Source organism: Phyllostomus hastatus, unplaced genomic scaffold (genome assembly GCF_019186645.2).
Source record: "Phyllostomus hastatus isolate PE091 unplaced genomic scaffold, TTU_PhHast_1.1 phas_contig_58, whole genome shotgun sequence".
Taxonomy (NCBI): domain Eukaryota; kingdom Metazoa; phylum Chordata; class Mammalia; order Chiroptera; family Phyllostomidae; genus Phyllostomus; species Phyllostomus hastatus.
Genome location: NW_025333916.1, coordinates 59105180 through 59119415, shown reverse-complemented (window position 1 = coordinate 59119415; position 14236 = coordinate 59105180). Strand labels below are relative to the sequence as shown.

General features: G+C 44.2%; 1 protein-coding gene across 2 annotated transcripts in view; it reads left to right on the top strand.

The window, feature by feature from the left end:
• C6 (complement C6) overlaps positions 1-13993 on the top strand; it is a 61107-nt gene extending 47114 nt beyond the window's left edge. The window contains exons 16-18 of one of the 2 annotated variants that reach the window (XM_045847847.1): positions 4433-4523; positions 6804-7045; positions 13449-13993. In XM_045847847.1, the coding sequence (XP_045703803.1) occupies positions 4433-4523; positions 6804-7045; positions 13449-13630 (515 nt within the window). In that variant the 3' untranslated portion in view covers positions 13631-13993. Of the gene's footprint in view, positions 1-4432; positions 4524-6803; positions 7046-8890; positions 9138-13448 lie in introns of those variants that run through there. The other variant, XM_045847848.1, reaches the window with a different exon arrangement.
• The last annotated feature ends 243 nt before the right edge of the window (positions 13994-14236 follow it).

Here is a 14236-nt window from a genome sequence, read left to right as displayed (position 1 = left end):
AGTTAGACTTTGTTTAAAATCTGTCCTAGCTCATCCAAATGTGTGTAGAGTTGATAAGCATTGCTTGAAAGGCACTTTTAAAGCAAACTAACCAGACAATGCATTACAATTTTTATATATTTTTCTTATTCTTTCATAGTACTCTAATTTACAATGAATTCCAAACAAAATTTTGCAAATTACTTTTACTCATTCAAAGTTTTCCATCTAGTTTGTATGAACATACCTCCCCCTTTTCTCCTTATTTCATCAGCTGATATATTTAATTGACATACATTCACAGTAACAACGGGCATAAATAGATTTGAAACAAACCAGACTGACTCTTTTTTTTTAAAGATTTTATTTATTTATTTTTAGAGAGGGAAGGGAGGGAGAGAGAGAGAGAGAGAGAGAAACATCAATGTGCGGTTGCTGGGTGTCATGGCCTGCAACCCAGGCATGTGCCCCGACTGAGAATCGAACCTGCGACACTTTGGTTCGCAGCCTGCGCTCAGTCCACTGAGCTACGCCAGCCAGGTCAGACTGACTCTTGATAAACCTCTCGTTTGACTGGTGGGAACAAAAGTGCGTAGCTCTGGGAGAGAGGAACCGTAAGTCGTGAAGTTCAGTGTCAGACAGGCGGCCGGCACAGAAGGACCGGAGAACAGCCCGGCAAGTTAGTGACTTAGATGGAGGATGGTTACACAGCTCACAGAGCTTCTACCAATTCTTGTCTTCTGAATTTCTCAGCGTGCTTGTTCAGATAATGCCTCACTTTTAATCAGAGGATCCTGCAGGCTGTGTCTGAGATCCGATGTGATTGGGCCCGTTTTGCTAATGACAACACAGGAGGCACAGGGAAGGTAAATTAGGCCCGAGGCCAGACAGTCAGGGTCAGGCAGGAACTGTGCTGAGTCCCCAGGCTCTTCGCCATCTCGCCCTCTTTACCCTCTTTTGAGTTTTTCCAATGTGTGAAGGAGAGGGGAAAAGCTAACCTGCTACATAACCTTAAAACTATTGATACAGAGATCTCATGGAAATGTGTAAGAGCTTCAGGTAAACACTGTAGCTTGGTCTCAGCTGAGTCCTAACCACGCGTGTGAGAGGGACAGAAATGTTCGGGACGCACAGGTTGCAGAGCGCTGAGGTTCAGGGCGTCTGAGGCGGCGTCCTCTTCCCTACGCAAACAACGCACACGCACGCACACCCACACAGGGACATGACTGTGTATGAAAAAGAAATTGCATTTGTAATCCAAACTGACGGATATAATGAGATGTTCTGCATCGAGATATTGGAAACCAATATCCTCTCCTATAAGCTTTTTCTCCAACAACAGTGACAAAAGTGATTAATGAAGGAAGTCACAGAAGGAAAAAAAAGCTCGTCGGTGAAACTGGGCACTCTTTCAGTGGGGGGGCGGGGAGCTGTGGGGTAGAGAGATGTTCAGGCCATCTGTTGGCCAGGGGAGGACTTTGGATTCTTTCAACATGAAAAAATGAGATGCTGCACGCTTTACAGTTACTATTTTCCTTCCTCCGAGAAATCAGCATCTCCAGAGGATCCCCTAGCCTTAGCCCCTGGCACAAGGCGATGTCCTTATTTCCATGTTGCTCACAGACTGTGCTGGGGGGTGTGGGCCGCTGAGGGCCAGCTCCGCCTCCAACCTGACTCTCAGTAAGGGAACAAAGACTCCTTGCGTGTGACCCCTGACAATTTCAGCCCCCCAGGGACAGAGCAATGCTCTGCGTCTCTGCAAAGGTGAATTCTCTTTGGAAACAATGTGTGGCTTGCAGTCCCTCCCTGACCTAAGTGTGGACTTAGTTCCAAAGGGCAAAGAGATAAAGCTATACAAGAAATGGAACACAATCCCACGTTCCTGGAAATCTTACCATCTGAGGCCCAGCCAGTGGTTGTAGGTCTCCGTGTTCATGCAAGTTCTGGGCCAGATTTCACCAAACAGAGTGAGAGTCCTAACAGAGAAGCAGGAAATGGCAATAGCAGCGAAGAAGAGAACCTACCAATTCTTTCAAGCTTTATTTTCTCCTCTAACATAAAGCTTCTTCCTTTCTCAAGCCTTCTACCCTGACCAGCTAAGAGGGAGAACTGTGAGCAGGGTCTCTTGCTGTGTCATCTGAAAGGGCAGAATACACAGATAGCTGCCCACTGCCCTCCTTGGGAAATCACTTGCTTGTAGAGGCCAGCGTAGTTCCGTGGCCTAGTCAGATTCAGTCCTGGGCAGTGTTTCAGCCCCCAGGCTCCAGGGGTCGGTCCCAGGAGCTACCCAACCAGGGGAAAGGTTCTCCGAACGAGCCTTAAGGTAAGCAAAGGCAAGCAAGAGTTCCCCTCCCTTATAATACGCCTCAGTGCTATTCTCTCCTCTTTAATTTCCCTTCCTCACATCCACACTAGTCACGTGCTCCCCTTAGCTCAAGTGTCATTTCCTTATGGATGTTTGCTTACATTTCTCAGTTGGGGTCTTTTTTTATGTGATCTCCCAGAACCATGTTCTCTTTCTTCAAAACACCTGTCTGAGCCTTCAAGTGTGAACCCATTACTATGATTATGATTAATGTCTGTTTCCCACTACCCTTTAGATTCATGGAGAAAGGGACCACTGCTCTTTCTTTCTTTCTTTTTTTTTTCATCATAATATCCTAGTGCCCTGGCACCCATTTGCAGAATTGTCACCAATGTTACCTGCATTGCTAACTGTAATGGACAATATTTTGGTCCTCATCTTTCCTGACCTGTCAGCCATATTCAATAGTGTTGACCGTCAGTATATATGTTCTGTCTGTGGTTTCCAAGATGGGATGCCATCTTCTTTAGATTCTAGCTCTCTGGCTATTGCCCTCTACTTTTGGCATTAAATGCTGAAGCTCCTCAAGGCTCCAGTCTGTCTCTGCACTATGCCACTACGCTCTCCTGCTGGGGAGTCTCACCCCTACCCATAGCTAGGATGGTCCCCCGTATACTAATGACAAGTGTAAATCTTCAGCACAGACTCCTCCACTGAGCTTGAGACTCGAATATCCAAATTTCGATATATCTACTCTGTTTAGATGTCTTAAACATACCACACATTCAATATATGCAGAGAGGGACTCTTGAGTCATCACGCTCCCCTCCCTAAAACTAACATCCAATATTCTCTATTTCAGTGAAGGGCCCATGTCTAGTTTCTTACGCAAACAAGAAACCTAAGAATCATGCTTCACAGTTCTCATGTCTCACCCACAGTACGCAACGTCATCTATTTTACCCACTACAGTAACCTCATAGGTTGTCTACCCACAGCTCTCTTGACCACCATGCCTCTCCATTCTCCACACAGGAGCCAGAATTCATTTCTTTTTCAAAAACCAGACCTGGTTTTGTCACACCTGCTTCAACCCATCAAAGACTTTGCACTGCTTATAAAGTAAGGACAACCGTCCTTCCAAGGCCTTGTAAGACCCTGCCCAAGGCCATACCTTGTTCCATGCTCTTGTTTTTATGCACTTCAATCACCTTGTGTCCGGTTCCATATGCTGCTCTCTTGAGTGCTTTAAAAAAAAGATTTTATTTACTCATTTTTAAAGAGAGGGGAAGGGAGGGAGAAAGAGAGGGAGAGAAACATCAATGTGTGGTTGCCTCTAGCATGTGCTCTGACTGGGAATTGAACCAGCGATCCTTTGTTTCACAGTCCAGACTCAATCCACTGAGCCACACCAGTCAGGGTCTTGAACACTTTTATAGTGATATTTCCTTTGCTTTGAAAAGTTCCCCTTTTCTCATTTTACCATTTCTAACCTTCCTAGCTATATCAATTTTCTTGATTATATGCTTTCTCTTTAATAGTATTAAGGACAGCAGTTCTATTTGTATTAGTATATATTTTTTAAATTTCATTGATTTGAGAGAGTGAGAGAGAGAGATATCAATTTGTTGTTTCAATTATTTATGCATTCATTGGTTGATTCTTGAATGTGCCCTGATTAGGGATCAAACCCACAGCTTTGGTGCATCTGGATGACACTCTAACCAACTGAGATACCCAGCCAAGGCTGTATTATTGTATTTTTTATTAATATCTGTCCACCTCCATAAGACTATAAGCTCTGTGAGCATAAGATCTGGGTAAAATTTTGCTCAGTACTCTACCCCTAAAACCTAATGTAGTGCTGGGAATACCATAGTTGCTGAATAAATATTTAAAAAACAAATGAACAGAAATTTCTATTTTGTTTGGTTATCTGAACCTAATAGGAATTTTAGGTTGGAAATGACAGCTCAGGAGAGCTAGAGAGGACCTTTCAGATGGGATATTTCATGACTGCCTATTTGGAAAAAGCCAGAATGAATGCTTTAATTGCCAAGACACAAATTGCCTTTGCTCCTAAATCCAGGTTTATCCCTTGGAATCTATACTGTGCACTGCTCTTTACTCATTTTTCTCTTCTTTCAGATGTCCTGAGCAAATTAAGGGGCAATTGTCAACTAGGAGAAAAAGAAACGGAATCTGGATGCATCTGTATGTCCCCAGAAGAAGACTGCAGGTAAGAGACACTCCGTAGACTGTGTTTGGAAACTGGGAGGACCAGTCTAGTGTAGCCAGCTTGCCGGAGGAGCTGAGCTTCTTGAAGTACAAACATGAAATGTATTAAGTTTTCACATACTGATAGCCTCCGTGTTTTGTTGAATTCCTTCTTCCGCACTGGCTGCAAGCTTTCTCATCGTCTCTCAGCTCAGTTCCATAAGTTGTCATGGACTTTGTTTATTTAAAGTCTTGTTTTTATTATAAAGACTTATTTCTGTCTATTTGAAAACTGCAGACTCAATTATCTCAAAGCCCTCCTCTTTCCCAAGTATGTGGCCAAGTCCTGACTCCAAAAGCTTGGAGAAAGTGGTGTTAGGGTAGAGTTCACACACACAGACACACACACACCTCTTTGTCATTTTTTGGTCATCTTGTCAGTTTATTTTTTCATGCAGGAGCAGAGAGCATGAAGAATAAAAACTATATATCTTTGTTCCTATAACTGCCTTTTCTTTTGTCAACAAACCCAGGAGGATTGAGGGCGCTTATTAATTGAAGGGCTACCTTCAGCTGAATTTAATCTTTGGATTAAATCTTTGCAGCATTAGTTTAAGATGGTATTTTGTTTCTCTGTCTCACAAAATACACCCAGAGGGAGGCCATCGGGAGTCCGTTTGGTGATTAGCTTGTTTCAGAGGGTCCTTCCACTCTCTGGCCTGCCACCCTACAATTACCTTCTGGTTCGAAATTGCTCTGCTGGGCCAGGAGGAAAGGAAAACCAAAAACAGACATATTCTCTCTTGTAAGGAAAGTTCCTGAAAGGCCCATCATGTGCTTTATTTTCCTTAATCTTCTCTTATCCATATGGCCACATGTTCCACAAAGGCGTCTGTGAATGCAGTTCTCTGGCTGGACACGTAGGCATTTGTGAGTGAGATTCAGTTACTGAGGAGGAGAAAGAATGCATGTTGGGGTAAGAAGCCCACAGACTGTGCCCAGTCATTACACTTTAAACATGACTAGCTCTCACGTTCCTCTGTGCTGCGGGTGCACAAAGGCTTGTAGAGATTCATTCACTCATTCATTTAAATGCTACAGCATCTTTTTCTGCATAATTCCCTGACGTGGTTCAGCCCAAGGTGGCTCTATCTACCCTCCTCATTGCCTGCCACAAACGGTCCACCACGTAGCTTCTTGCTGCTAGAGGATCTCACCCGGCACATGGCCTGGTGGGCGGTACTTATAGCCTTCCTAGTGCCCATTTAACCCAGAGGGAATGTCTTTCTGTATCTTTGCAATACCAAACCGTGAGAACACAGACTGCCCTCTGGGACGGTCTGAATGCTAGTTCTTCCCTCCCTCGCTAGCCTCTTTCTGTCGTCCTCAGCTCTCTTTTCTGTGGCATCGAAGGAGCTGGTGGGAGTGACTGGCCCCACAGCCTAAGTTCTCCAAACCGAGTGAGCGGCCTTTTCTTCTCTGCTGTGGGCTCTGGTTCCTGGCAACACTTTTAAGTGCTGGTACACTGATTGTTAACTTGAAAACTGACATCAGAGAAGAGACCCAGATTTGCAGTAACCAAGGTGTTCTCGTCCTCTCAATAAGACAAGGACTATGGTCACTAGGTACCTCTTGGTAACAGGATCCATCCCCTGCTTAGAGAGATGAAGCAAGTTAACAAAGAAGAACTTAGAAGTGCATGCTCTTCATCCTAACACACACTTAAAAAGCTGTATAATGACATACGATTCTGGTCTTGTAGTTCGTGAGTGTTACTGAGTTCAGAAGAGGTACAGACTACCATGTGCAAGGTCAATGGGGGTTATTTTCGCAGTGTAGACAGGAACTGAGCTGCACACAGATAGGCAGAGAGGAGAGACTACACAATGCTGTTTGGGCTGTGAATGGGAGGGCAGCAAGGGAAAAATGATCTTCCCAGTTTAGAAAATAAGCTGTACAATTGTCAGGTGACAAAGAAGAATTAAGGGGGGTGGGGAAAAAGAATTCCAGAAAGGCAAGTTGATCGGAGTCAAAGTATGGGAGATCTTCATGATCAGAATTTAAGTATTCAGATTTTAATTCAAAGGCATTGGGGGTGATACCAAGACTAGGATGAAATTTTGGAAAGATGAATCCCAGAGCATGCAAGAGGGTGGAAAGAAGAGCAACTGGGGCGGGTGGGGGGGGGGATGAGCAGGGTAAAGATAACTGAGTATCAAGGTAACACATTAAACTGGCTGGATGCCTTTTCTCGTTCCCTGGTCCTCACGTGTACATGCTTGCTTTCCTCTCCCTCGGGCAGCCATTATTCGGAAGACCTCTGCGTGTTGGATTCCCAGTCCAGCTCTCCCATTACTTCACCAGCTTGTGAATTTTTGGCCAAGAAATGCTTAAATAATCAGCAATTCCATTTTCTACATATTGGTGCCTGCCAAGAGGGCCCACAATTAGCCTGGGCCATCGAAAGGCAAACACTTGCACTCAATGGCACAAAGAAAGAACCCTGCGGCTATGACACCTGCTATGACTGGGAGAAGTGCTCAGGTAAGCGCCGAGGGGCCACTCCCTCCTGGAAATGCTCTTGCCTGAAATCCATCTCAGCTAGTGTATCCTGTTTGCAACTCTACACTCTCGCTTAACTAACACGAACCTTTCTTCAATCAGAAATTATTCTGTTTTAGTGTATAAAGAATGCATAAAGTTATTTAGAAAGAAAAGAAAAATATGACCCACCCACAATGAGAAATAACTGCTTTAACCACTTTGGTGTAAATCTTTCTACTCTTTCCACGCATACACCATCAGTAGCACCATTAGGGCCCAGGAAGAGGAGTCCTCGCCCCAGCTGCGTGCACCAGGCACGCTTCCCCACCCCCAGCTTAGGAAAGCATGCATCAACGTTGTCTAAGCTTCCCTTTGGCACTGGGGACCTGCTGGGTCCAGCACACACAGGGTGCTCTGGACATCGGGGTTCCTCATGGGCAGCAATTACTGAAGTAGCCCCCTCAGTTTTGTTTTTTTTTACATCCTCTGGTAGTGCCTGGCACTAGCTAAGGCACAGTATTATTTGGGCAGGACACCCTGAACCCACACAGGGTTCCTCAGGGACTCAGGTGCTGTTTCTCCCTGTGGAACATTCTCGGACCCTGGCCTACTCCTCTCCTCCACCTTTGTGGGGTCAACCAGATGTTCTAAGAGGTTCCATCCACAGAGTCATCCCCGGCTCCGAGCTAGACTCCCATGCCCAGGGAGCAGCCCGCTGAGCCCCTCCAGCAGGGCAGTCTCCCCGAGATTGCTGGGGACCGGACTGCGGGTGTGGCATGGCCACTCTGCACCGGGGTGATGCTAATCCTTTGTACACACAAGCATTCCATAGAAAAAAATTTCTGCAGGGGTAGCCCTGATTATATTACAAATTTTTAAAAAATAAAATAGGATCATACTCTATATATTATTTTACCTGTTGCTGCTTTTCACTTATATCATGAAATGATTTCCCTAGCATCATATACCATATTTTTAGGAGTATAAGACACACCAGACATTAAGACACATGTAGGTTTTAGAGGAGGAAAATAGGGGGAAAAATTGAAGCAAAAAATGTGGTAAAATATTTAATAACATAAATAACATAATATTTCACCAATGTAAATGTAAACTACATTTACCAGCTAGGTAAGTTACATTCGGATTATAAGACTCATCCCCCTTTTCCTCCCAAATTGGGGGGCGGGGGCGGAGTGCATCTTATAGTCTGAAAAGTACAGTGATCTCTCACCTATCATGGGAGTTACGTTCCAGAGACCCCTGTGATAGATGAAAATTCTCGAAGTAGTGGCGTTATATTTATTTTATTATTTATATGTATTTTAAGGCTTTATAAACCCTTCCCATACTCCTATAAACCTTTCCCACACTGTTATAAACACTTCATATGCTCTTAAACACTTTCTACACCCTTAAACCTATGTAATTTTAACAAGATATAAAATTCTATATGGGCACTCACCAGTGAAGTGTACGTTCAGCCCTCCCTGTATGGCGGTTCACTTATTGCGGGTTACTGTAAAAAACCCGCGATACAGTGCAGCCGCAATAAGTGAACCGCGATATAGCGAGGGACGACGGTATGGTACTCTTCCACTACATGCTTTTTAACGTCTGCAAAAGCCCGTATGGACATTTCTGTGATTTCTTTAACCAACCTTCTGTCAGGCATTTAGGTTTGCCCCAATGATTTGTTATTATAAACAGTGCTGTGATAGATGAGTCTATCACGGATAAATCTATAGTGTAAGATTATTTTCACAGGGTATACCTTAGAACATGGAATTTCGAGTTAAATGCTATCTTAAACTATAAAGCCTGTCGCATCAACTTGCTTTCCAGAAATATTTTCCCGACATTACATTTCCATCTGCCGTGTGCGGTCAAGACTGCGCTCCCTCGTCCTCGCCGGCCCTGGACTTACCAGGCCTTTATCGCTTTGCCAGTTTGGTGCTTAGACAGTGGCATTCCACTTCCACCTTCTGTACATGTATTGACTGTTTGCATTGCCTTTGTGAATGGCTTGGCAGCAGAAACTCCACAGCAGTATGTTTGCTCTGAGATAAAGTTTGACCCTGAAATAGCCTAGATTAGCTCCACATAATGCATAAATACGGGTTGCAGATTAGAATTTAACAGAACTCACATGGGCAGCTAGATTTCCCTCGTGGCATTCTTCAAAAACATACCTTAAAAGGAGGCATGAAGTATGCAATGAAAACTTGTTCAATTGTTACATCTAACTTTTGTTAAAACTACCTTCCTTTTGGGGGAAAACCTCATTGTTCCCTTTGATGCGGACTCCAGCCCATGGGGTCCGTGTGTTGTGGGTGCAACGAACAGATTCGCATGGACTGCAGAAGTCCTGTGGAGGAAAAGGGACAGCATGGCCGCTCTCTACGTGAGACAGAGGGCCCCAACCCCTGCCTGGACAGGCTTTTATTGCTTTTCTGGTCACATTACATGAGGATGGTCCTCATTTACTGTGCACAGGCTTACTGTAGGTGGTTACCTTTTACAAATAACAAAGGAGAGGAAGTTGCTAATTACTACAAAGAAAAAGGATATTTGCAAATGTAAAGGAAAAAGTGGTTGAACTGGTTACAGTTCATCCTTGGGAGGTTTAGCACAGATTTTAGGAAGTCACTTTAAAGATATGCAGTAACCATTTGCTGCCTTAATTCAGGGCAAGGGAGTTTTAGCAAAAGCAAGACTCATAGAAGCCTAGGTATAATGCAGGCCTGATTCCCCATGGGAAAACCTATCTGTGGGCGTGGGTCCTGTGTGACAACTCGCTCCCCATCAGTTTTCCGGATCAGGGGCTGGACTACGTTCACACGCCACGCGGACAGGTTCCCTATATCCCTTGACCCCTCTTTCACTTTCCAGCCCAATGTTCCTCAGCTCAGCCCTGGAGAAGGGGAGAGGTCCCTGTTACCCAAACACGGTTTTATCCCGATCTGTGCAAAGCTGGTGACCAAGACCCAGCTCCCTTGGTAGGTGGCAGGACTGAACTCATGGCAGAGGGCAGCCACAGGAGCCACAGTCAGCAGGCCGTAGGAGGTGGTGCTGATGTCTGGGGCTTCCAACCTCCCAGCCGTGTCTGAACAAGGCCGTTCCACTGTGCGAGACGGCACCCCAGGGCCTGCTATGTGCATTGCCCCCTTCTAATCACCACTAAGTCACTTCACACCGAAACACTGTCATTCATTCTTTCACTGCCTGACCAGCACCGTTACCCAGTGGCCATCTCTCCCAGAAACAATCATTCATGGCAGAAAAAGAGCTGCCGGTATGATGCAACAGCATTCTGCATTTAAAATACACCCTTTTTCTTTGAAAATGATAGTGCAAGAACAGTTTTGTCAAAAATACATACAGACAATACAAGGAGTTTGGACAGGAGACCAAATAAAAGTGGTGCCTGTCCGTGCAATAATAGGCAGCTCCGGCCCGCGGGGCTGTGCTTCCTGCTGACTTGCCTTCCTCCTCATTTATCACAGAGAAAAGGTCTGCAGGGAACGCTTCGACTGCAAAGAGCTTATTTTTATGGTTTTTGTCTTTTCACTATTTTTCCACAAATTATTCTTTTTTAAATCTGCCTGAGTAACAGATAAGCTGCCGCTTACAATTGCACAAAAATCTGCCTTTCCTATTAATTCTTTGTTTTATATGTATCTAAATGCCAGGAGTCTACATTTATCTAAAAGAAACACTGTAAAATGTTGGAATACACCAATTTTGCTCGAGTTAGCAGAATGTCTTAAGGTAATCATGTTAAAACAGAAATATGTCTTGATAAGATATTTACATTATTTAAAGAATTCTTTGATCCTGCACGCGATCAGAAAACAGAAAGCATCTTTTCCCCAGGAGATGCAGGCTGCCAGCTGCCAGAGGCAGCCCTCTACGCTTACAGAGCAGAAGTCAGTGTCCCAGGGGGTTCAGCCCAGGCAGCGCTGTAGAACCCTGTGCAAACCACAGCAGTCACAAAGAAAGAGAAAGCCAAATATGCGTTTTATACCTAACCCACTCACGGCAAGTCGAGAGATCATTCATCTTGAGTCGATTTGAATGTCACCATGACTAAATTGTGTTCTCAATTACTGTGTACATGACTACTCCTTTCCTTCTGTTTCTAAAATGAAATAAGGAAAAGTTTTAAGCTGAACTTCAAAGTAACACGCAGTTCACTTTTCAATGGTTAGAACACCAATGACCTGGCCAGGAGCCTATTTTATGTATATTAAGTGTTTTGTCTGAATTTCAAAAATACCCACTATCAGCCAATAGGAGGGGAGGATTTATTCAGCAAATAGCCATTTGTTATTCAGTATGTGGAAGTCACGGTACAAAGTATGATGAGATGCCTGAAGTTAAAGGACTCCGTGCACTGAAATCATTCACCATAACAGAAGGAGAAACTTTACATGAGTATTGCCTGAATAATTTTAATGCACGGTCGCATCAGAAAAGAGCTGTAGGAGAGAGAACCTTCTGGCCTGGAAGGGTTCATGAGGTTGCAAGCTCGGGAGCTGCGTGTGGAAGGACGAGTGAACGAAGGTGATATGGGAAAGGCCTCGGTGCTGGTCCTCCGAAGACAACCCTGCTCAGAGCACTGAAGCCATCACTGTCCCAAGGGTAGGGGACACTGTGGCTTCTCCAGAGGTGGGACGGTCTCCTGTCCTTCGCCAGGCCCTGACCTTCCCGACAATGCACAAGACTTTCCCATTCTAGAATCTGCTCTAGCTGACTGGCAGAGGGCATAGAAGGGCAATGCATGCTTTCTCATGAAATGTTCCCACCCAGGGCAGAAAGTCTGTGCATATGAGTACCTCCCCACTTCCTCTCCCTATTTCCTCCCATCAGTTGAGACACATGGGGGGTAGAATTGATACCTTCCTAAAGGAAGCTACTCATAAATGAAATCAGAGCTGACTCTCAGCCTGACTTACATGTTTTGGCAACATGAATGATCCCAGATCCATCAGATACGTTTCTTTTTGAATATGTATATCTGCACCTCAAATTCGGAATATGACATCAATGGACAAAGCAGAATTAGTTGAGTGCCATCGCAAGAACTGAGTGGGACATGCAGATGGATGGGCCACAGTTACTGGTTTCGAACAAAGCGCTTGTAGTCATCTTGGGAGGAAGACATATGAAAAGCTCACTAATGAGAAAGCATGAAAACGTTAGATATTGTTCTGACAAGTTTATACCATTAAAGTTTAGTTAAATAGAAGATCGATGTGGGGGTAAGTGGCTATGAAAGGCTTCATGGAGGAGGTAAATCTTGTAGAAACCGGATGTGTGGGGGAGAGTAGGACAAAGCACATTTGTCTGACCAAAAAAAAAAAAAGGAGAGAGAATGGTACGGGCAAAATGGGAACACCTTTCAGGAGGAGAGAACAGGTCACTCTACCTGGGAGGGAGAAAGCAGGAAAGCTAATGTTGCAAAGGCAAACCGAGGCCAAAGTGTGAAGGGCCTCGAACTTGATTAACACATATATATATAGATAAATGAGTCTCTGGTTTAGTATACTTAGCTTTGGTAACTTTATTCCTAATTGATTTTTTTCTTTATTAAATTTAATGGAGTAACATTGGTTAATAGGATCAAATAGGTCTCAAGTGTACATTTCTATGACACATGATCTATGCCTAAATGATTATTCTGATACTATTTCAAAAGCACAAAATTTATATGAATTGTGAAGTGATTAGGTGGTTCTGAAACCAGGCCTCATTCATAAGAGAATTACCCAATTTAACTGGCATCACTGAGGAACATCCTAGAAAGAAATAATAAACAAATAGATAGAGTAAGGTTAAGAAGTTCAGGCCTATGAGTCATTTAGGATTTAAAACCTGCCTTTGCCACTTACTAACGTGGGAACATGGACAAATCACTTAATGTCTCCAAACTCAGTTTCCTCATCTGTATAATTGGTATGTTAACATGTATTGTACATGCTTGTCGTAAGGATGAAATGAAATAAAACATGTAAAGTGCTCAGCATGCTGTGTGGGGTTCACAGTACGTGTTCAATAAATGATAAAGACAAGTGCCCTTCGGCAGTGACCGTGAGAAAAGAACAGAAGGGACTAACTGAAGACATTGTGGAAACGGCCTGGAGGATGGAACTGATTGGATGAGGGCAGTAACAGAAGGCGGGGTCAGAGACAGCTCAACTGCTGGATCTTACTTACTGGCTTACTGTGCATTCTGCATCCAGGCCACGCCCCTCAGCCACAGTTGGGTATTTTGGGTCATTGCTTTTGTTTCAGCTTTCTCATTTATGGCCACCCAGGAGCTCGCCACTCTGGAGACAAGTTTGGTAAAAGCCAGCTGGAGTACTATGGTGAGTCACGCGGTCTCTCTCTCTCATTGCAGCCTCTACCTCCAAATGTGTCTGTATGTTGCCCACCCAGTGCATCAAGGGTGGAGACCAGCTCTACTGCGTCAGAATGGGGTCATCGACAAGGAGCAAGACAGTGAACATCTGTGAAATAGGAACTGTGAAATGTGCCCAAAGGAAACTGGAAATCCTGCATCCTGGAAGGTGTGAGGCCTGACAGTTTCTGATAAACAGACTAACTGTCCAAAACTCATCCCTACAAAAGGGCATTCTTGTGCCAACAGCAGACTGGCATGCCCAGAAGTTACCGACAAACTCTTCTGTGTTAGTTTCTTCTCGTTACTCTCCCCACCTCTCCTGCCTTGGCTTCCCCTCCGGCTCCAGCCCTGAAACCCCGTGGCACATCCCTTGGTAACGCCCTTCATATCAACCCAGTAAACTCTTCTGTTCACGTTGCATTAAAATGATAGCTCTTCGGAGGACCTTATGACACCTGTGCTATTAAGCATCCTCCCGAGTAGAAATAAGGACAAAAGCCACAATTTTCTTCAATGAGTCAATAAACAGAAATCTACAACAACTTGTAAAACGCATCCTTGAAACCCAACCTTCACACATTCATTCGACAAGTAGTTCTGAATGTTCACAATGTGCCAAATACTAGTTAAGGTACTGGCGAAACAGTAGTGAATAAAACAATCAAAACCACTTTTCTTCGTGAAACTCACATTCGTGTGGAGGAAGATATACAGAAAATAAAATAAGCACATAAATGACATAGTATGTTCGATGGTGATCATTGCTATGGAGAGAATAATGCAGG